Raw genomic sequence first — 21,834 nt, 5'->3', positions numbered from 1 at the left:
ACCAACTATTTTGCTCACCCAGAATGGTTCCGGTTCCCACTATCCTAGCAGAGCAATAACATCAGGACAGACCCGGGCGCTACAATTTGAATATTAGCTTGCGCAAAGCTAAGGTCCTTCTCAAATTGTTTTAAGTACTTTAGGACACAGAAGCGACCGTTAGCCCTCCCAGGGCTTGTTAAATCACCTGTCCTCAGAGTTTACTATCTAGTCTCACACATGGTCTGAGCAAGTACTACAACAAACACTGTTCAAAAAGGCTCTCAAATGCGCCAAGGTCTTGGCCGGACAACATTCACCAGAGAACTAAAGACAGAGGCTGAACTCGCGGTCCCAGGATCGCCCCAGATTAGCGCCGGAATAGTAACGGTGCCTTTCCCAGTTCGAAAAAAATGATGCCGAGGATCTCCCCAGATTCAGGAACCCTGTGCACGAAGTAGAATGCACTGTTTCTGCGTCACCTGGTCTCGGAAGAGCTGGCAAACCCAGGACTGCCGAGGCCCACGTGGAAACAAACCAGGTACTCTACCTGCCCTCCCCTAATCTTCCGAAGCAGAAATGTATCTATTCTCAACTCACAAACCCCAGCGCCGACCTGAAATAAAAGCCTTTCCCTCGGTTAGACCCAAAGAAAGAGAAATTCAAAACCAGAGATCCGAGTTTAAAACCAGAGATCCAAATTAGGTGCGCGCTTACCAGACCACCAGACGCGAGAGATAGAGAACGTTGAAGGATCGAAAGCTACCTAAGTAATGGGACTCCGGCCCTGATTGGCTGAGTCCAAGGAGCCTCTCCTCATCATCCTCCCCCTCCTTCTTCCCCTCCTCCACCTCCTCTTAAAATGTGCTGCCTGACTGAGACTCAACTCTCATTTTAAGACTGAACTCCTACACGAAATGTCTTTCTGGATCACAACACAAAAAACAAGCAAACACAGATAATTGAAGTGGTTTGGGTATGTCCTTGTTATATTCCAAACAGTTTCCATCTTGATTAACCTCCCGTCCTTTTGCAACCTCAAAACTGGCTAACTTATGCAAGGTAATAATAGTTCAATTATAAACAGTCTATAACTATCCAAGTTAGAAATTGAATTCAGGGCAATCATCAAGCTAACAAACAATCAATACATTTATTAATGCGTGGCTTAATGCTCATCCTTCAAAATAAAATTTGAATACTTGTACACATTTAAACCTCCATTTCCCCAACTTAAAATTATTGTAGTTCCACAAGGGTAGGGTAACAGGTTGGCCCTTGATGTTAGATTTTCCCTTGATGTAAGCTTTATGTACCATCTGCATTGCAAATAGACACCATCTTTTAGACAAATAAGCACTCTACAGAAAATATCTTTACCAAGTACATATCCAATAGAGGATTAATATCCAAAATACATTAAAAACTTTTAAAAATCCATATCAAGAAAATGAATCCGGGCAGTGGTGGCGCACGCCTTTAATCCCGGCACTTGGGAGGCAGAGGCAGGAAGATTTATGAGTTCAAGGCCAGCCTGGTCTACAAAGTGAGTTCCAGAACAGCCAAGGCTACACAGAGAAACCCTGTCTCAAAAAACCAAAAATACAAAAAAAAAAAAAAAAAATGAATAACCCAGATCTAAACAAAGAAATCTCAAAGGATGAAAGACAGATGGTTAAGGATCACTGAAGCAATGGTCAGCATCCTTAGTCATCAGGAAAATGCCAATCAAAACTATTCCGTCTTACTCCAATTAGAGGACCAAGATCAAGAGAACAAATGACAGCTCATTCTGGCAAAGATGTATGGAGAGGGAAAACACTCATATATTACTGGGGAAGTGAAAACTTGCACTGCCACTGTGGAAATCAGTGTGGCACTTCCTCAGGAAGCTGGGAACAGAGCTACCTCAAGTTCTAGCTATATACCACTCTTGGACATATATCCAAAAGATGCTTCATTCTGCTACACAGACACTTGCTCATCCGTGGTCATTGCTGCTGTACATAATAGCCAGCATAATTATATAATTATGCTGTACATAATTAGAAGAGAGAGTTGGAGAGCATTTGGAGAGTTGGTTAAGAGCAATGACTGCTCTTCCAAAGGTCCTGAGTTCAATTCCCAGCAACCACATGGTGGCTCACAACCTGGCATGCTGTTGTACATACATAATAAATAACTGAGTCTTTAAAAAAAAAAAAAGTACTATACACTGGAATATTGCCCTGGAATATTGCCCATCTGTTAAAAATAAATAAATAAGAAATTATGAACCAGGAAGGGTGGCACACACCTTTAATCCTAGCACTGGGGAGGAAGAGGGAAATGAATCTATCCCTGAGTTCAAGGCCTGGTTTACAAAGAGAGTCCCAGGTCTGTGAAGAAGTGAAGGAAGAAGAGGAGGAGGAGGAGGAGGAGGAGGAGGAGGAGGAGGAGGAGGAGGAGGAGGAGGAGGAGGAGGAGGAGGAGGAGGAAGAGGAGGAGGAGGAGGGGGAGGAGAAGGAGGAGGAGGAAGAGAAAGAAGAGGAGGGGGAGCAGCGGGAGGAGCAGGAGGAAAAGGAAAGAAAAGGAAGAGGACAAAGAAATTCTGAATATCACAGATAAATGGATAGAGTTGGGGGGGGGGGGTGAGTCATCTTGAGTGAGGTAACCCTGACCCAAAAAGGCAAAATACATCTTCTCTTATATGTGGATGTTAGCTTTTAATCCTTCCATAGGCATGCTGCAATTCAATATAACCACCCATAAGGTTAGGCACAGAGTTAGGGAAAAGGGAGGAGGGAAGAGGGAATAGAATATAACTATGGAGAAACAAGGGGAGGCTGGAACTGGAGGATTAAATGGGGAAGGGGAGGGAGAAGAGATCTGCCTCCCTGTGCCTCCTGAGCAATAGGATTAAAGGTGTGTGTCACCACACCCATCTTTTTAAAAATGAGTTTGTATGTGTGTTTGTTTACATGTCACTAGTGATTTTTATTTATTTTTATTTTGTTTTTCTTTTTAATTGCCTGTTTTCTAAAGAGAGATCAAGAAGGCATAAAGTTAGTTGGATGGGGATCTGGAGGAGACGAGAGACAGGAAACAGTAATCAAAGTTTTTATTTTTTGAGTTTTGGTCATTAATCGATCTGAGGCATCTACACACGAGTCAAATCGCAGCTTCTGGCCTTTGTAAGGAAAGCTGGGCTTGCTATGAGTCCTATTCCACTCCTATCTCAATTGCTTCTTCTCTGTGTGTTCTTCGATGTAGCTCAACTGTGCTCATTTACTTCATGAGGCATTCATTCCTAGCCTGCTTCTCTGTTATGGTTTCCTATGATACTATATGCTTTTCTTGAGTATTTTTTTTTACAGCTACAGGTTTATTTTTGGTTTTGTAATAACTACACATATATATATATTTTCCAATAACAAGGTATATTAAGGTATGGTGGCTAAATATAGCCCAATAATCCAACAATGGGAGGGACCGTATATCGTGTTTCCCTAAATGTTGACAAACTCCCTTCTACCATTTTTACTTGGTCTTATTTTAGACGGTTGTGGTTGAAAAATACAGAATGAGACAGGGAGTAACTCTATCAATCCTTATCCTCCAAAGTAAAAAGGCGGGGGAGAGTAGTCTGAATTGGGTTATGAGGCCCGCGAGGTGCCTCACCTCAGCCATTGAACTCGCGCTGCTGGCCGTGAGTCTGTTCCAAGCTCCGGCGAGGGAGGCATCCGCCCACCAGGGGGGCTTCTCCTGCCCAGTCTGCCCACGCGTGGAGCCCCTGCTCTCTGGGAACTCACCTCCCCGCTCGGGGAGAGCCCGGTTAGGGCCGCGGGAGGCCCCAGTCTCAGACCTTCCCAGGGGCCGAAGAGTGACGAGCACTCAGCGCGTGGCCCCGCTGATGAGCTTCCTCCGCCCATTTTTCGTTTCGAGGTTGGCGAAAATTATAAGACTCGAAAGCGGCACAAAGTTTAAGCTTATGGTGATTTCCCACAAAGCACAGCGCGTAATTTGCATGTGTTTTATCCCAGGCTCTTCTCCAGACCAATAACCTGCACATCCGGGCAAGGGGTGATGACGTCGTCCATCAAGCGCTATGGCGCCGCGGAGGCGGAGGTCTGGTTGTGGAAAACGAGGTATGAACTCAGTCCCTCAGTGCGAGTGCGCAGGCAGAATGCTCGGCCCAGGGTCACAGGGAGCCCCTCGCTTTTTCATATGACACTTCAGTCCAAAGAGGCGTGTGGACCCATAACTGCAAACTTAAGTGCCAAGTATTGTTAATAGAGTATGTCATTCAATTTTTCAAGTCTTTGTTATTGACCGTAGCAGTAGGAACTGATAAACGCGTACAGTAAAGTGATTAGCTACTTACGTCAATCTTTTAACATACATCCGGTTTCAGGAAGTAAAATTCGAATCTTAGAATTGTTGTCTATGGACGGTATACTGTGTCTGTGGTCTCGATTTTATATTTCGGGCAACTGAAGTATAATGAACTTACAGGTTCTGAAGCTCCAAGAAGCAACGCTGGCTGTAAGCTGGTCAGTCCAGACCATAGAACACTTTACTGATCATGATGCAGTGGTCTAGTTTGAAGGAAGGTATTAACGACCAAAGGCTATGAGACTTCATTTAATGAACTGTAAACATCTATGTAAACTTATTTTAGCCTATTATTAATATTCGGTCAAGATAGCAATTTAGGCGGTATTGCTCAGTGAGTGGTGTGCAAGTTATTTGTATATGTTCAAAAGAACATCTTAAATTATTTTTTAAAAAATTATTTAATCTTTATGTGTGTGTTTCATCTACTTTATATATGTGCACCAAGTATGTGTGAGCCTGGAAGTGTTGGGCTCCCCCTGGAACTAGGGTTACTGACAGTCTACCATTTGAGAGATGGAACTTAAACCCAGATCCTTTGGAAGAGTGGGGGAGCTTCCTCTCCAGCTACTTTAAATTCTTTCTTTAACGGAATTTATGAGAGCCTCGTGGGCATGTTGGCTCATGCCAGCACTTGGGAGGCAGAGGCAGGAGGATCTTTGTGAGAAGACAGCCAGGGCTATATAGAGAAACCCTGTCATTTAAAACAGGGTAGAGGAGAGTTGTCAGGGGGCTGGAGAGTTAGTTCAATGTAAAACAAAACAAAACAAAACCTCTTGATGCTCTTGCAGAGGGCCTGGGTTTGATTCCAAAAACCCACATGGCAGGACATAACCATCCTACCAGACCAACAGGTATACCAAACAAGTACGTGGTGCACATACATATATACAGACAAAACACCCATACACATAAAATGAAATAATAACCTCTTGGGGTTTTTTTGGATGTTTTGTTTTTTTACATTTGTTAGCAGTCAAGAGCAGAGACAACTCTGCTGTCTCGGACAGCAACCTAAGTTTTTCAGAGATCTCCATCCAGGCAAACCTAGTATTCTTGGCTTTAAAGTAGAAAGGACTTTCAGGAGTATGCAAGATGAACCAGTGTTGGAAGTTTATTAAAGGAGATATCAATATATGTTTTAGGCACAGGCTTAAAAGAAAAGAAACGCCTGGGAAGAGGGATGCCGCCACAGAACATGGGTGTGGCCTTCTCAAAGAAGAATCACCCTTCACTGTCTTTATAATAGACATGTATGTAAGATGTGTGAGTTTTGGCTCTTCAAAGACTTGTTAAAGCTTTTAAATGAGATCACAGTTTCTGAGCTGGATCTGACAGAATTCCAGTGTCCGAGGCTAGGTGATAAGGGGTGCGTGTTAGGTTATCAGCACTGTAAACAATGTTGGTGGTCTGTTTAAGATTCCCATACAGTGGGAGAGAAATGAACCAGGCCCATTGTCATATTCATTTAGACCACCAGCACAATTCATTGTCATCTTAACATGAAAATATCTGAAGATCTGTATCAGCAGCCTTCATAGCACATTAATCAGGCTGCAGTTCTTGCTTCTCAGTTGCAGAGAGGCTTCAGCCAGACTCTGGGATAGGAGAGGCTGCCTTTCCTTTTCACAGCCCTCTAATTTTCCTATGTTTTTATTTTGCTTCAGTGTTGTTTCAGTAAAGTTAGATCATCTTCATAGTGTAGTAATTCTTTGTATGTTGTTTGTGCCATCAGTGCTAAATGAAGCCAAGAAAGTTGATAATGGCAACAAAGCAACAGAAGACTCTCCACCTGGCAAGAAAGTCCGCACTTGCCAGAGAAAGGGGCCTGTGGCTGGAGGGAAGGATGCAGACAAGACAAAAGACAAGCAAGGTAATGGGCCAGGGAGGACAAGGGACAACTCTTGGGTCGCCAGAAGAATTGGGATGATATTTGTTCCTTCCGTCTTTAAGGATGCAATTAATTAAAAAAAAAAAAAAAATTTAAAATTAAAGATTAAAAAAAAAATTAAAAATTAAAAAAAAATTTCTCTATCACTTGAGCATTCTGCAGTACCAGTCTATTTTGTTGAATCTTTATTTTCATAGATTTGAGATGCATTAGGACCTAGGCAGAAGACCTGGGTTGCTCGGAAGGGCAAAGTTAATTATGACAGCTTTCTAGCTAAGACTGCTCTTTTGATTCCCACATCAGTAATGGTAGTGCATATTTATGTTCCCCCAGACTCTGTGAAGACCTTGCTGCTAAAGGGCAAAGCTCCCGTGGACCCAGAGTGTACAGCCAAGGTGGGAAAGGTAAGCGCATCTGGAAAGGACAGCAGAGTTCTTTTGTTTCACTATCATTCCTGTCTAGAATATCGTTGGTGCTCATTTTAAAAATACTTCCTAAAATATTGCTAGTGGTTACTTTCCCTCCGGAGTTGAGAAGTAGGGGTGACGAGGTTTCAATTTAGCAGAATATTGAGCCTGGAGAAATGGCCCAGTGGTTAAGAACATTTGTTGTTCTTCAAGAGGACCTGGGTTTGATTCCCAGCACCCACATGGCAACTTACAATCATCTGTAACTCCGATTCTAGGAGATATGATACACTCTTCTGACTCCACAGGTGCTAGGCATGCAAATGGCACACGTACATATATACATACATTCAGACAAAACACTCACATATAAAATAAAAAATAAATAGATTTAATTTTTAAAAATTTAAAGATACTCACAGAATAGTAACATAATTACCACAGAGGCTGCCACAATATATTTCATTTTTCACCCAGGAAATGTTGATTGTTAAGGGAAGACAGTGTGGGGTTTTGTTTATGTTTGGGTTTAGTTTGTTTGGTTTTGAGACAGGGTTTCTCTGTGTAGCCCTGCCTGTCCTGGAAGTTACTCTGTAGACCAGGCTGGTCTCAAACTCAGAGATCCACCTGCCTCTGCAGATCCCCGAGTGCTAGGACTAAAGGCGCGAGCCACCATTACCCAGTTGACTGTGATTTTGATAATAAGCTACCATAGAATAGCGTGAGTTACTGATGAAGAAGAAAAGGGTCTGGAAGGATCTAGAAACAAGCCTACTTAAAAGCAGGTTTCTTTTGAGTTAGATTCTTTTAGGCTTCTGTAATTTGAAGTAGTTATTATGTTTTACTTTTAATAATGATAGTCTGTGTGTAGAACATACATTTTCTTTTTTTCTTCCTGGAAAACAAATGTTGGAAGTGCTGGAGAATAAGGGGAAAAGTCAAGACTGAGTGCATTGATGCTGTTTGCCTTCTGTCTTCCCAGGCTCATGTGTATTGTGAAGGAGATGATGTCTATGACGTCATGCTAAATCAAGTAAGAAGATAAATCATTCTTTTTGTAGGAATTTCTTTTTTTTTTTTTCATTTTAAAAATTACATTTATGTAGTTAATTTGTGTGTATATGTGTATGGAGGACAAAGGACAACTTGAGTCAGTTCTCAGTCTTGTGTAGTGACACATGCCTTTAATCCCAGCACTTGGGAGGCAGAGGCAGGCAGATTTCTGTGAGTTCAAGGCCAGCCTGGTCTACCTAGTGAGTTCCAGGACAGCCAGGGCTACGTAGTGAGAACCTGTCTCAAAAAACAGACAAGGGAAAAAAAATAAGAAAAGAGTCAGTTCTCTCCGTCTGCCTAGAGGGTCCCTGTGATGAACTCAGGATTAGCTGGGCTTGGCAGGTAGTGCCTTTACCCACTGAGCCCTTGGCTAGTCCATGTTATTTCCTTATAATATAAATGGTTCACATCTTTCCACAATTTGACATTGGCTTTTGATTATATTATGATCTCCTTTTTGCCCATGGTGAAGACTTTTTAGTTTATTGGCTTGTTTTGTGGGGTTCTCTGTTTATTTCCGTGTGGCAGGTTCTCTCTTTGTAGCCCAGGCAGGCCTTGAACTTTCAGTCTTCCTGTTTCCATATCTATAGGGCTGGGATTGTAGGGGCACAGCTGTCTAACCCAGTTCATGCTGACATTTTAAACATGTGTAGTTAATTTTTTTTTAATTTAAAAAAGTATTACTGTTGTGTGTGTCTGGTGGGAGGAGGCACACACACTGAAGCACATGTGTGGAGTCCCCCCAACCCCCACCCTTATCTTCGAATGTGCATATTGCTATGTTGCCCTTTACTAGCCTGGCAGTCAATCTGTAGACCAGGCTGGCCTCAGACTGACAGTAAGTGTGCTGCCTCAGCCTCCTGACAGAATTATAAGTGTGTGTACCACAATTTTCTGTTTCCTTTTTTATTCCCAGTTTGAGAGACCAAGCCCAGTGCTTTGTGCTTGCCAAGCAAGGCTCTACACAGAGCTAGATCCCTAACCAATCTTTTTTTTAATGACTCATTTTTATTTTATGTGTATTGGTGCCTACAAGTGTGTCTGTGTGAGGGTGTCAGATCCCCTAGAACTGGAGATACAGATATTTGTGAACTGCCATGTGGGTGCTGGGAATTGAATCCCAGTCCTCTGGAAGAACAACCAGTATTCTAAACTGCTGAAATCTCTCTCCAGGCCCTAGTCTTGTCTGTTTGTCTCTCTCTGTCTGTCTCTGTCTCTATCTTTCTCTGTCTGTCTCTCTGAGTGAGTGAGTGAGTGTGTATCTTTGTCTTTCACACACACATTGTTTTGAATAGATACCTTCTTTGTTAATTTATTTCCTGGATATGACTCATATTTGAATTTATCTACTTTTATGCTTAGGAGTGCAGATGTATGCTTACATGTAGAGGTCAAAGGTCAATGTCAGGTGTTGTTCGTCACGTTCCATTGACTAGTTTTGCTTTTTTTTTTTCCCTAAGAGAAGTTTTTTTTCTTATGGAAAGTTCTTTTGCTAACCTGCTCTCAGGTTCAGGTCACTGGCCAGTGAGCAGGCTCCAGGAATCCCCTCAGTGCTGGGATTCCAAATGTGCATGGCCATGCTTAATTTTTTTTTTTTCTTTTTTTCTTGGCTGTCCTGGAACTCACTCTGTAGACCAGGCTGGCCTCGAACTCAGAAATCCGCCTGCCTCTGCCTCCCAAGTGCTGGGATTAAAGGCTTGTGCCACCACTGCCCGGCTCATGCTCAATTTTTAATGTGGGTTTGGGGGTTGAACTCAGGGTCTTATGGTTGTTTAGCAAGTACTTCACTGACTGAGCTTTCTCACCAGCCATGCGCTTCGATTTATTGATCTAACATATGTCATTTTATAGCTCACTAGTATTCCCTTGTGTTATTTATACCTGAACTATCATGAGCCATGCCAGGGAGCTGGCTGAGTCACTGACCCTTGCAATATAAGCTGAGGACCTGAGCTTGGATCCCCAGCACCTTAATAAAAAGCTGAGTACAGTGGCCCATACCTGTAGTCCTAGCAGCAAGGAGACAGAGATAGGCGAACACACGGGCTTGCCAGTGAGCTCCAGGTTCAGTGAGAAACCTTGTCTTAATAATGTAGAGTGAAAAATGTCTATGGAGGGGCCCATTGAGAGGATGCCATTAGTTAATATAGGATGTCAAGTTGGGTAGTGGGTTTCAGGACACTTCCAAGATCCCACTTTAATTCCTAAGACTGAAATGTTAAGTTCCTGTTTATATCCTTATTCTCTCAATATCTATTTGTTTCATCATGCAATGCTTTCACTGTGACAGTCTTTTTTTTTTTTTTTGGTTTTTTTTTTTTTTTTTGGTTTTTTTTTTTTTTGGTTTTTTTTCTCTGTATAGCCTTGGCTGACCTGGAACTCACTCTGTAGACCAGGCTGGCCTCGAACTCAGAAATCCGCCTGCCTCTGCCTCCCAAGTGCTGGGATTAAAGGCGTGCGCCACCACTGCCCGGCTCACTGTGACAGTCTTAAAAGAAACTTGGTGGTTTTTATGACCTCTAACTGTAAAACTAACTCCTCATATGTTATTATTTCCCACTGTCACAGACCAATCTCCAGTTCAACAACAACAAGTACTACCTTATTCAGCTGTTAGAAGATGATGCCCAGAAGAACTTCAGCGTTTGGATGAGGTGGGGCCGAGGTAAAGGCTTTATGATGGATTGATGAGTTGTCATTCAGAATCACAGAAGCAATGCAGTGAGTAGGCTTACGTCTCCGAGTGGCTCAGGAATCCAGATGGGCTTTTGAGGTAGGGGAGTGGCAGGCATCCACACTGGGAAGCGTGGCAAGGTTGAGAAGACCCCTGTACTGGACTGGCGGTACTGCTTATAGGCTGTGACACCTAGCGGTAATTTGTGTCGGTATGATCACTTGCCTAAGCCGTTTCACCTTTCTCTCCTCTTTTCCTGCCTATTAGTCAGACAATAAGCAGAGAGACAGAGAGTTGGCTCGTTACTACTAGAGAGCTACACTCAGGGTCTAGGGCAAGGAACCACCATCCTATGTATGGCATTTACTTTGCAGTTGGGAAAACGGGACAGCACAGCTTGGTGACTTGTTCTGGTGACCTCAACAAAGCAAAAGAAATATTTCAGAAAAAGTAAGTGCTAAAAATGAGTTTAAAAACACACCCTTATTGGATCTCTCTTGTTGAAATGTTTCATGTAAGAATGATTTGGCATAAGTATTCATTCAGTTCTACTCTGACTCCCCGTGATTAGAGCAGTAAGTTGTATCCTCAGCCAGTGATTAAATCAACCTAGAAGTTCACCAGAGGAATCTTTTTTAAACACGGCAAGCAAATCTAAAAAAATTTGACACACCAGACTGCACCTGCAGCTTTAAACTTCTGGAGGTGATTTTTGAGGGTAGACTTTCTAGAGTCTAAAACCATGTCTCTTTCTGGGACAAGCATTGTTTATCTACCTGTTCTTTTATACATCCATGGCTTCTGTCTCTGGGGGTCCTTTGGGAAGCTGGGAAGCCTTTATTCCCAATTTTATGTAATTCCCTTGTTCTGATGTTTCTGTTCATTCATTGTTCTGATGTACAGTTCACACTACAGAACACTAAGGTGGGCCTGAGCAGTCAGGGGACACAAATTGTTGAGAAACTATGTTAGGGGATTGCTGTAAGTATCCCTCTGACAATGAACCTTGATTCATATGATTTTCTCACTACCTTGGGCTCCACAGATTCCTTGACAAAACTAAAAACAATTGGGAGGATCGTGAGAACTTTGAGAAAGTACCTGGAAAATATGACATGTTACAGATGGACTACGCTGCCAATACTCAGGTACATTGACTCTGCAGGAGTCTCTGAGTAGGGGAGGGAGAGCCAGGTGCAGGAGATCAGGCCAAGACCAGAGGAGCTGGGATATTAGGAGTCACTGCTGCTTCCCACCGCTGAGAGAACTCTCCCTCATCTTTGAATGCAAAGGGTCTGGTCTTTTCTGTTATGTACTAGAGTTCTTATGAAATCCAAGGCCTGCTTCTAGAAGTTCAGTGTTAATGACAAAGAGAAGATCAATAAATGGCTAAACTGAGAAGCTATTTAAAGCTAGCTTCACCACTGTGAAGGACTGGAGGAAGTCAGGGTCAAAAGTAGAATGTTTGCCCAGCATGTACGAGGCCCTGGGTTCAAAACCAAGAATCACAAACAAAGAAAGAAAAATAATTTTGATAAACAAGTTGCCAGAAAGCTAAGAAGTTTCCTAAAAACTCATAGATCTGAAAATTAAGAAACTTGTATTAATATGACCAGGTCTGGGGTGTAAGAGATGTGTTTACATAACTTAGACATAGTTGAAAGGACCTTTTGTTCTTCCTCTGAGTGCTTCACTGTGAGGGAGCACTAACAGGTCAGGGTGGAAATCACATTGGCTTCTCTAACTAGATTCCTAATAGGAACGTAGCAGCATTCAAACACAGAGGCTCGCAGTAGACCTGTTCTCTACAGATGGTAGAAGTGGTGTTTATTTTGTTACAGGATGAAAATAAAACAAAACAAGAGGAAACTTTGAAGCCCGAGTCTCACCTGGATCTTCGAGTCCAGGAGCTGCTAAAGTTGATCTGTAACGTGCAGACCATGGAAGAGATGATGGTTGAGATGAAGTATGACACCAAGAGAGCCCCGCTGGGTAGGACGCAGACGCTGCTACAGCCCCTCTGTCCTGCCTCTGCAGTGAGCAGTCTCAGCGCTAGAGCTGAGGTTTGCTCTGAGTCCTGAGTGAGGGAAACGGGATCCAGAGAGGGGGACTGAGAGGAACTGAGTTGTTACTGGGCAGTGATATGCAGTTTACAGGGATAGGACCCTAGTCTGGAGTCTGACCTCTTACTTGGCCTCCAGGAAAGCTGACAGTGGCACAAATCAAGGCAGGTTACCAGTCTCTCAAGAAGATTGAGGATTGTATTCGTGCTGGCCAGCACGGGCGAGCGCTTGTTGAAGCATGCAATGAATTCTACACCAGGATCCCTCATGACTTTGGGTAAGGTCGTGCTGACTCTTTACCTTGCTCTTCCACTCACCTTTAAAAAAAAAAAAAAAAGATTTATTTATTATTTTATGTATGAGTACACCATAGCCTCTTCAGACACACCAGAAGAGGGTGCCAGATCCCATTACAGATGGTTGTAAGCCACCATGTGGTTGCTGGGAATTGAGCTCAGAACCTCTGGAAGAGCTGTCAGTGCTCTTAACCACTGACATCTCTCCAGCCCCTCCACTTACCTTTTATGCCCTAAGCAGCCACAGAGGTTATGGTCCTCTTAATCTTTGTCACCTTAAATAGAACTGGATCCAGGATGATTTGTAGCTTAGAATAAGAGACATCAGTACTTAGGAGGCTGCATAGTGAGTTTGGGGCCAGCACTGACTCTGTCTCAAGGAAATTTTTAAAAAAAGAAATATGAGACATAATTTCCCAACTTATTAGAACCGTATTCTTGACCAAGTGAATGCTACCAACTCAAGAGAGAATATACCCCCAACCCCACAAAATAAAAAATAACCCTTAAAATGCAAAAACATGAAAAGTCTATATCTAGCCACTGCGTAAAACACCTTGCAAATCCCGCCCCTTCTGTTCTTTAAGAGGACTATAATCATACAAATACCAGTTTTCTGAATCCAAATGATTGGCATTAAATGAAGAAAACACACTTCTGCCCTTTGTGTGTGTATGTGTGTGGTCCTGGGGATGGAACCTAGGCCTTGTGCATGTTACTCAAGCACTTCCCTCAGCTGTAGCCCAGCTCTGTTCATTCTGCAACCTCGTTTTCATTGTCTCCATTTCCTCTGTTACTTTCTGCAAACTCCATGACCTCAAAATAACCCTGAATGCTCAAAAGACTTACTCCTTCTAGATTGTATTTAAACCTCCTTATTGATGTCAGTGTAGCTTATTTTTAATAAGGATCCCATAAAAAAATCTGTTATTTTCATGTTAGTCCCTAACATAACATAAAAATCTAAGTAGTATGTTTTATCCAACACAGAATGTGCACTTAATATCCCTTTATATACTTGGGCTTTGAAGTCCTCACAGGTCTCTCTCTTTCAAATAAGAAATCCTAATTTTGTTTCTTTCTTTTCTTTTTAAGTTTTTTATTTGTTTACTTGTTTGTTCATTTGTTTGTTTGTTTGTTTTGAGACAAAGTTTCTCTATGTGTTCCTGGCTGTCCTGAAACTCTTTGTAGACCAGGATGGCCTTGAACTCAACTCACATAGATGCTCCTACCCCTCTTCCTGAGTCTGGGATTAAAGGTGTGTACCACCAGGACCAGCTCTTTTCTTTTCTTTTTAGAAAACAAATCTGTTTTCCAAATGACCTACTTTTTAGTCCTGCATCTTGTATCCACCAATCAGACTGCTCATTGTGGTTGTATCTCTGTCCTCAGACTCTCCATCCCTCCTGTAATCCGGACAGAGAAGGAACTGTCAGACAAAGTGAAACTGCTTGAGGTGAGCTCTGAATGTATTTGGAAGGTTCCAGTCTCTTCTCCTGAGTTCCTTCACATTGATTCTTTATTTCATTTTCTTAGGCATTAGGAGACATTGAAATTGCTCTTAAACTGGTGAAGTCCGAGCGCCAAGGCCTAGAACACCCACTGGACCAGCACTATAGAAACCTACATTGTGCTTTACGTCCTCTGGATCATGAAAGTAACGAATTTAAAGTAATAAAAATAGACATTTATCTTCACATTCTTACTCCAGTGAAACCCATCCTTCCCACCCCTATATTTACCAGGAACTTAGGAATATAGAACTCTTTCTAACTCATTGTGAGGCTATTTGGGGACAGAAAGTTCTGCCAGCTTCAGTATCCTTGCATCCTTCAGTTCAGTCAGTCTAGTCTCTTACAGGGTCCACAATTACTATTCTTAATTCTTTTCCACAGGTGATTTCTCAGTACCTACAGTCTACCCATGCTCCTACACACAAAGACTATACTATGACCTTGCTGGATGTTTTCGAAGTAGAGAAAGAAGGGGAGAAAGAGGCCTTCAGAAAGGACCTTCCTAACAGGTCTGAGTCCAGCTCTGGGCTGAGTAGACATTTCCTTGGCTAAAATGCAGTGAAGGAGCTTGGAGGGCGGCAGAGGCAGCTGCTGTGTTGGTTTGATTTTTGTATTTGAGATTGATGTTTGCAGGAGAAGAGTAAACTAATGGCTCTTTCTTAGGATGCTGCTCTGGCACGGTTCCAGGCTGAGTAACTGGGTGGGGATCCTGAGCCACGGGCTTAGAGTTGCCCCACCTGAGGCTCCCATCACAGGTTATATGGTAAGTAGAAACTGAAGGAGCCCAAAGGGAAAAAACGTACAATGATGGCTTTGGTCCTCCAACCCAGGATTAGGTGGTACTTCTTGAAAAGAGTTAAAACCTGCTCACTAAAAACCACATCTTTTTTTTTTTTTTTTTTTTTTTTTTTTTTTTTTTTTTTTTTTTACTGTGTTTCTCTTTCTTTAAATTCTAAAGGATATGTCTCTTTTCCCCAAAGGCAAAAATCTGTGACTGTTCTTGTCTCTTGAACTGACTTGGGAAGGACAGTGGGGGAGGAACTATGCTGTGTTTATGAGAACAGAGCCTCATGGTCAACACTGAGTCTTCGTCCTCACAGAATTTTTTGTTGGTTTTGTTTTGAGATAGGGTCTCACTATATAGTCTGCAACTTGTTATGTAGACCAGGCTAGACTCAGACTCAGAGATCTGCCTGCGTCTGCCTTCTGAGTGCAGGGGTTAAAGGCATGCACCATCCCAGGACCTTCTCATATAGTGGATTAGACAGCTGATATCCATTTTTGTTGATCTATTTCAGTTTGGAAAAGGTATCTACTTTGCTGACATGTCCTCCAAGAGTGCCAATTACTGCTTTGCCTCTCGCCTAAAGAATACAGGATTGCTTCTTCTGTCAGAGGTAAGGCAGGGGACACAGCAATGATCTCTAATTTACTGTTAACTCAGATTTTTCACTGAGAAAATTGACTTTAGATTCAAGAAATTCACCTGGATTGGGATTCCCATTGCATTAGACTCTTCTGCTAAAGTAATGAAATAAAATACGGATCAGGATGTTCTGGGTGGCTTTAGAACCACCTGTTTCCTGACTGGGTATAGGCAGGCCTTCAGGGATCTTTTGCTTTGCAGGTAGCTCTAGGTCAGTGTAATGAACTACTGGAAGCTAATCCTAAAGCAGAAGAATTGCTTCAGGGCAAGCATAGCACCAAGGGGATGGGAAAGATGGCTCCCAGCCCTGCCCACTTCATCACCCTGTAAGTATTCTGAGCTAAGGCTGCTGGAAGACTTCTTTCTAATTGTTAAGAATCTACTGTCTAGTTCAACTCTGAACAAAATGCTGATTTTGACATATTTTCTTCCATTTGGCAGGAATGGGAGTACAGTGCCCTTAGGACCAGCAAGTGACACAGGAATTCTTAATCCAGAGGGGTACACCCTCAATTACAATGAGTTTATTGTTTATAGCCCCAACCAGGTCCATATGCGATACCTTCTAAAGATTCAATTCAACTTTCTGCAGCTGTGGTGAATGTTGATCAGACAAGCCAGAGAGAATAAGACAAAAACCAAGCACTATTATGTTCTTGAACTTTTTGATATTTTGTTTAATAAAACAGTATAAATCTATCTATAGCTTCTTTGGGTTTTACTTCTCCAAGCACTTATTCTTTGTGGTGTGCATGCCTGTGTGCACACATGGAGGTCAGGGAAGGTGATGGGTTCATGCACTAGCACTCTTTACACTGTCCCCTTGAGACGGCTGTGCTCTGGAGAGAGGCTGATGCTCTGCAAGTCTCAGCAGTTCAGTCCTTTGTACCCCAGAATGCAATGCTGGGATTACAGATAGTGTGACCACACTCAGATTTTTTTTTAAGATTTATTTATTTATTTGTTGTTGTTTTTTATTTTTGTTTTTCAAGACAGGGTTTCTCTATATAGCCTTGGCTGTCCTGGAACTCACTTTGTAGACCAGGCTGGCCTCTAACTCAGAAATCCGCCTGCCTCTGCCTCCCAAGTGCTGGGATTAAAGGCATGCGCCACCACTGCCCGGCTTTAAGATTTATTTTTAAGAATGTATGTGTCTGAAGCATCTGTGTGTAAGTATATACACATGAGTGCAATGCCAGCTGAGAACTGGATCTCCTGGAGCTGTAATTACAGGGTCCTGTGATGGCTAACCCTAGTAAACTATCTTAACTACATCTGGAATCTTAAAACCCAAACAGCAGGGCATACTTAGGAGGGATTTTTGATTGGATCATATGTGGTGGGAAGAACCACCCTAAACCTGTGGCAGCTCACATGAAGGGCATGGAAGAAGGAAGCTTTTACTTTTTGCCTCCTTGCCCTTAGATACTGTGACAAGTTCATCTATGTTATTGAGGCATTCGTTGGCCTGCTTCTTCAGCATTCCAATGTAGACTGAAGACCAGCAGCAATCTAGGCATTCCCTGGGACTCCAGAACCAGATTGAAACTATCTGAGACACCCAGCCTCATGGACTGGACAACCACTGGATTCTTAGCCTTTCCATTGGAAGATAGCCATTGTTGAACTGTAAGCCCCTCTAAATTTCCTTAAAGTGTGTGTGTGTGTGTGTGTGTGTTATTCCTTCCAAGAACTCTAATATAGGTCCTCTGTAAGAGTAGTATGTGCTCTTTGGCATGGACAAGATCTATGAAGGCCAAGTGGAGGTGAATGGAAATGAATACAATGTGGAAAGCATTGATGGTCAGCCTGGTGCCTTTACTTGCCATTTGGATGCAGGTCTTGTCCAAAAAACAACTGGCAATAAAGTTTTCGGGGCCCTCAAGGGAGCTGTGGATGGAGGCTTGTCTATCCTTCATAGTACCAAACAATTCCCTGGTTATGACTCTGAAAGCAAGGAGTTCCATGCAGAGGTACATCGGGAGTACATCATGGGTTAGAATGTGGCCGACTATATGCGCTACCTAATGGAGGAAGATGAAGATGCATATAAGAAACAGCTCTTGAAGTACATCAAGAACAACATAACTCCAGACATGATGGATGAGATGTATAAGAAAGCTCATGCTGCTGTCACAAAGAATCCAGTCTATGAGAAGAAGCCAAAGAGAGAAATGAAAAAGATGTGGGATTGTCCCAAAACGTCTCTTGCCCAGAAGAAAGACAGAGTTGCTCAAAAGAAGGCAAGCTTCCTCAGAGGCTCAGGAACAGGCTGCTGAAAGCTAAAGCAATTTTCTCTGAATATTTTTGTCATAAAGACAATAAACAGATTGATCAAGCAGCAAAAAAAAGAAAAAAAGAGTAGTAAGTGCTCGTAACTGCTAAACCATCTCCTTAGCCCCCAAACACTTAGTTCTGCTGATATCAATATTATCTTCATTTCCAAGAAGTACCTTTGTATCCCACAGCTAGTGACAGGTTACTCTGGATTCTATTCTCTCACAGTATATAGCCTCTCCACTGACAGACACTAATGAAGGCTAATGCTTTCCCCTGTTAAATTCATTTTTTTCCCCCTGCAAATTGGTGTCCATTAAATGTTACTGTAGACAGAATACAGGCTCGAAAGACTCACTTTCCCCCATCAAAATCCTCTTAATTATACCAGTTCTATGTGATATCCTAATCATCATCAAATGCCAAAAAACTGCATATTCTTTGACTTAAAACAGATGTTCATGTTTGCATAAATGGCTTCATTGATAAGTATCCAGTCAAATCTACCTACTCACTTAAGTATTATACCACTAATAAAACTGAAGACGGGCTAGAAAAATGGTCCAGTGGTTACAATAGTGTGCGGCTCTTCCAGAGGACTAGAGTTTGGTTCCCAGCACCCATCTCAGGTAGCTCTCAACTTGGTGTAACTCCAGATCCATATCCAACACCGTCTTCTGGCCTTCAAGGCACCCTCACACACATCCATATATGCACACAGAGACATAGACACAGAAGTAAAAGTAACTTTAAAAAACGTAAGAACTAATGTAGGTATTATATACTTTTATAAAAAAATATAAGAGAAGGGAATACTTCACACTCATTCTATAGAATAATGTAGCCGGGCGGTGGTGGCGCACGCCTTTAATCCCAGCACTTGGGAGGCAGAGGCAGGCGGATTTCTGAGTTCGAGGCCAGCCTGGTCTACAGAGTGAGTTCCAGGACAGCCAGGGCTACACAGAGAAACCCTGTCTCGAAAAGAAAAAAAAATGTAAACCTAAACCAGATAAAGATAAGTCACCACAATTAAAACTTAGACCATATCCCTTAAGACTAATTTTAACAATCAACAAAATAGTGACTAAACATCCATCTATCAACATATAAAAAGGATTGTATGCCGTGACTGAAATCACAGGAATGCAAGGTTGGTCCACCATGAAATCAACCAGTGGAGGACAAAACTCAAATGTTCATCTCATGAAGAAAAGGCATTGGGACCAAATGCAACATACATCTCATAACAGACTTCTAAGAGGAATGGAAGAACACTTTCTTACCCTGGAAAGGAATGTGAGAAGCACTGCTAACTTCGTACTTCACAGAAATTACAAAGCTTGCCTCCTCAGCTGGGGATGTAGCTCAGTTGGTAGGGTGCTTGTCTAGCTGTGAGGATTATTCTTGGTTGTCATCAACTTGACTACATCTGGAATTAACAATTCAGCTGGGTTTTCAAACTGGCAAAATCCAATGTCTAGATTTTAGTTACTATTACTGTGGAACTGTTAGCTGAGATGTTAGCATCAGAGGAAGCAGACGAAGGGTATCTAAGAACAATGTCTACCTTTCTTGAAGGATTTGTAAATCAATTTGAAGAAAGGGGCTGGAGGGATGGATCAGCAGTTCAGAGCACTTGTTGCTCTTACAGAGGACCTAGATTTGGTTCTCATGTATAAGCTATACATGGTAGCTTATAACCATCTATCTATAACTCCAGTTATAGATGGGACCCAACTCTACCTTCTAATCCCTGTGGGCACCAGGCCCACATATATATGTACATGTACCCAAATTGTTCATACACATAAATAAACCTAAAATTTAAAAGGAGATTGGAAGGAAAACAAAAAGTTAGGTAGAGGTGTAGCTCAATGTGAAATTATTTACCCAGCTTGCATGTGGTCCCAAGTTTAAACTTCAGCATCATGAAAAAATAGATATACACCTATAATCCCAGCATCTGGTAAGATAGAGGCAAGAGAGTCACTATCAGCTACATAGGAAGTTCAAGACCCTGTCTAAATACACCACAGAAAAATTACCAACAATTAAGTTATTTAGGGATATATCTATTATTTGTGGTTTTGTTTCTGATTCTCCTTTCATATACAAGGTAGACGTAAATTTCCTAGTCAGGCATGGTTGTTCATGTCTATAATCACAGCACTCAGGAGGCAGGGGCAAGCATATTTCCAAGTTGGAGATCAGCCTGGTCTTATAGTGTCTCAAAAATATAAACAAAATAATTTCCCTCCCTCCTCAGCATTAGCACAACCATGTAACTTCTTGGCTAATATTTATGAAGGAACGAGTGGGAATGGTGTGTGTCATTACCAGGCGAGAATGTCAGTGCCAAGCAGTTACTCCATATGTGAAGCACAGATCTCTGTGAGCTAGGTAGAGTTCTCTCTTTTCTCTCACCATGGACCCATAAGATAGCATTTTATATAATGAGGCTCAGAAAAGGTTTTCTTCATTATTTCCTGCTGTATTTACGGGGACAGGGAGACGCACATGTTTACACCCAGTGGTGTGCATGCCGAGGTCTCCGGCGATTTGCAGGCACTGGTTTGCCTCCCACTGTGGGTTTTGAAGAGCAGACTCAGGTTGTGGCTGTTGCTTTTACTCACTCAGTCATCAAACTAGCCCCTTCATTTCATCTTCTGAGACAGGATCTCACTCTAGATACCCAGCTGTCTTAGAACTGGCTATGTATGTCAAGATGGCCTAAAATTCAAGATAAATCCTCCTTTCTCGGCCTCCAAATACAGACAACAGTCATATATGGTGCTTTACAGTAACGATTACAGAGTTAGGCATGGTATCACACACCTTTAATCCCAGCACTCAGGAAGTGAGGAAGGGGTCAAGCAGATCTCTGTGAGTTTCAAGTCCAGAACTTCCTAAGTCAATGTAAATCCGTGGCATGATTAGTCCACTTGTCAACATGTTGTAAGAGTTATCAAATTCATTTTAGTTTCAGTTTTCTTTTGTTCTTCAAGATAGGGTTTCTCTATATAGTCTTGGCTGTCCTAGAACTCCCCATATAAACCAGGTTGGCCTCGAATTCAAAATCTACTTCCCAAATGCCTCTGCCTTTGAACTGGGATTATGAACCATCATAGGCTGACTTTTTTTTAAAACACTTTATGAGAAGATTTATTTTTATTTTATGTGTATGAGTGTTTTGGCTACATGTAGTTCTGTGTACCATATGCATGCATTGCCTATGGAGGCCAGAAGAGGATTTCCTGAAACTGGAGTTACATCAAGTTGTAAGCCACCACACATAAGCACTAAGAATCCAAACCCAGTGCTCTGGAAGAGTAGCCAGTGCTCTTAACCACAGAGCATCTCTACAGCGCCATGAACTTCAATCTTAGGGAGAAAATGGTTTGTGATTTCTTCCAAGAATGCCAATTAGTCTATTAATGAATGTTTACAAGTCAAAGTTAAAAGGCTCGTTATGCCCTCAGTGCCTCGGCTTCTCTCTCTGGCCAGTTAGTTCTGTGGAGAGGGTTGTGTCTGTGATAGGAACCCAGCACTGTCCTAGTCTATCCATTTCTTCCTAAATGCTCACAGCTCTCATGACTTTAACTCACTCTTTCTTGTCTCCATTCATGATCAAATGAGAGTCCCTCAGGTCTCTTCAAACTAAGTACTGGTCACCAATAGTATTCCTTCCTTCTGACAAGAATGGGACCTTAGAACTTAGGCCAGAAAGGAACACAGAAATAGAACCTACCTACTAAAGATGTGACTCATTTTTTTTTTTTTTTTTTGCAGTTCTTCTAAGAATAAATGTTAAATTAGAAAAGAACACCCATATCCTTTCCCATTGATCTAAGTCCACTAGAGAACACAATCAGGCTTGTAC

At 42.1% G+C, this 21,834-nt stretch overlaps 1 protein-coding gene and 1 pseudogene across 1 annotated transcript; both read left to right on the top strand.

Annotated features, from left to right (window-relative positions):
* The first annotated feature begins 3,993 nt into the window (after positions 1 to 3,993).
* On the top strand, positions 3,994 to 16,376 carry Parp2 (poly(ADP-ribose) polymerase 2). Its single transcript, XM_034499305.2, has 16 exons — positions 3,994 to 4,106; positions 6,089 to 6,226; positions 6,578 to 6,648; positions 7,634 to 7,684; positions 10,273 to 10,369; positions 10,753 to 10,828; positions 11,424 to 11,526; positions 12,220 to 12,370; positions 12,580 to 12,718; positions 14,130 to 14,193; positions 14,274 to 14,408; positions 14,633 to 14,760; positions 14,915 to 15,014; positions 15,550 to 15,648; positions 15,879 to 16,003; positions 16,119 to 16,376. The coding sequence occupies exons 1-16, from the start codon at positions 4,067 to 4,069 to the stop codon at positions 16,276 to 16,278; spliced, it is 1,677 nt and encodes a 558-aa protein (XP_034355196.1). The 5' UTR covers positions 3,994 to 4,066; the 3' UTR covers positions 16,279 to 16,376.
* A 69-nt stretch (positions 16,377 to 16,445) lies between these two features.
* On the top strand, positions 16,446 to 18,498 carry LOC117705637 (large ribosomal subunit protein uL18 pseudogene; annotated as a pseudogene).
* Positions 18,499 to 21,834: the final 3,336 nt, after the last annotated feature.

The sequence above is a fragment of the Arvicanthis niloticus genome, chromosome 3 (genome assembly GCF_011762505.2).
Source record: "Arvicanthis niloticus isolate mArvNil1 chromosome 3, mArvNil1.pat.X, whole genome shotgun sequence".
NCBI classification, from domain to species: Eukaryota; Metazoa; Chordata; class Mammalia; order Rodentia; family Muridae; genus Arvicanthis; species Arvicanthis niloticus.
Note: the sequence above shows the minus strand (reverse complement) of the source record. Positions and strands in the feature narration are given on the sequence as shown.

Excerpts from the sequence above, each read along its gene's own strand:
- Parp2 (XM_034499305.2), top strand. The coding sequence starts at position 4,067 with ATGGCGCCGCGGAGGCGGAGGTCTGGTTGTGGAAAACGAG. Across the intron at positions 14,194-14,273 it reads ACAAAGTGAAACTGCTTGAG|GCATTAGGAGACATTGAAAT; the intron begins GTGAGCTCTGAA and ends TCATTTTCTTAG. Across the intron at positions 15,649-15,878 it reads GATTGCTTCTTCTGTCAGAG|GTAGCTCTAGGTCAGTGTAA; the intron begins GTAAGGCAGGGG and ends TTTGCTTTGCAG.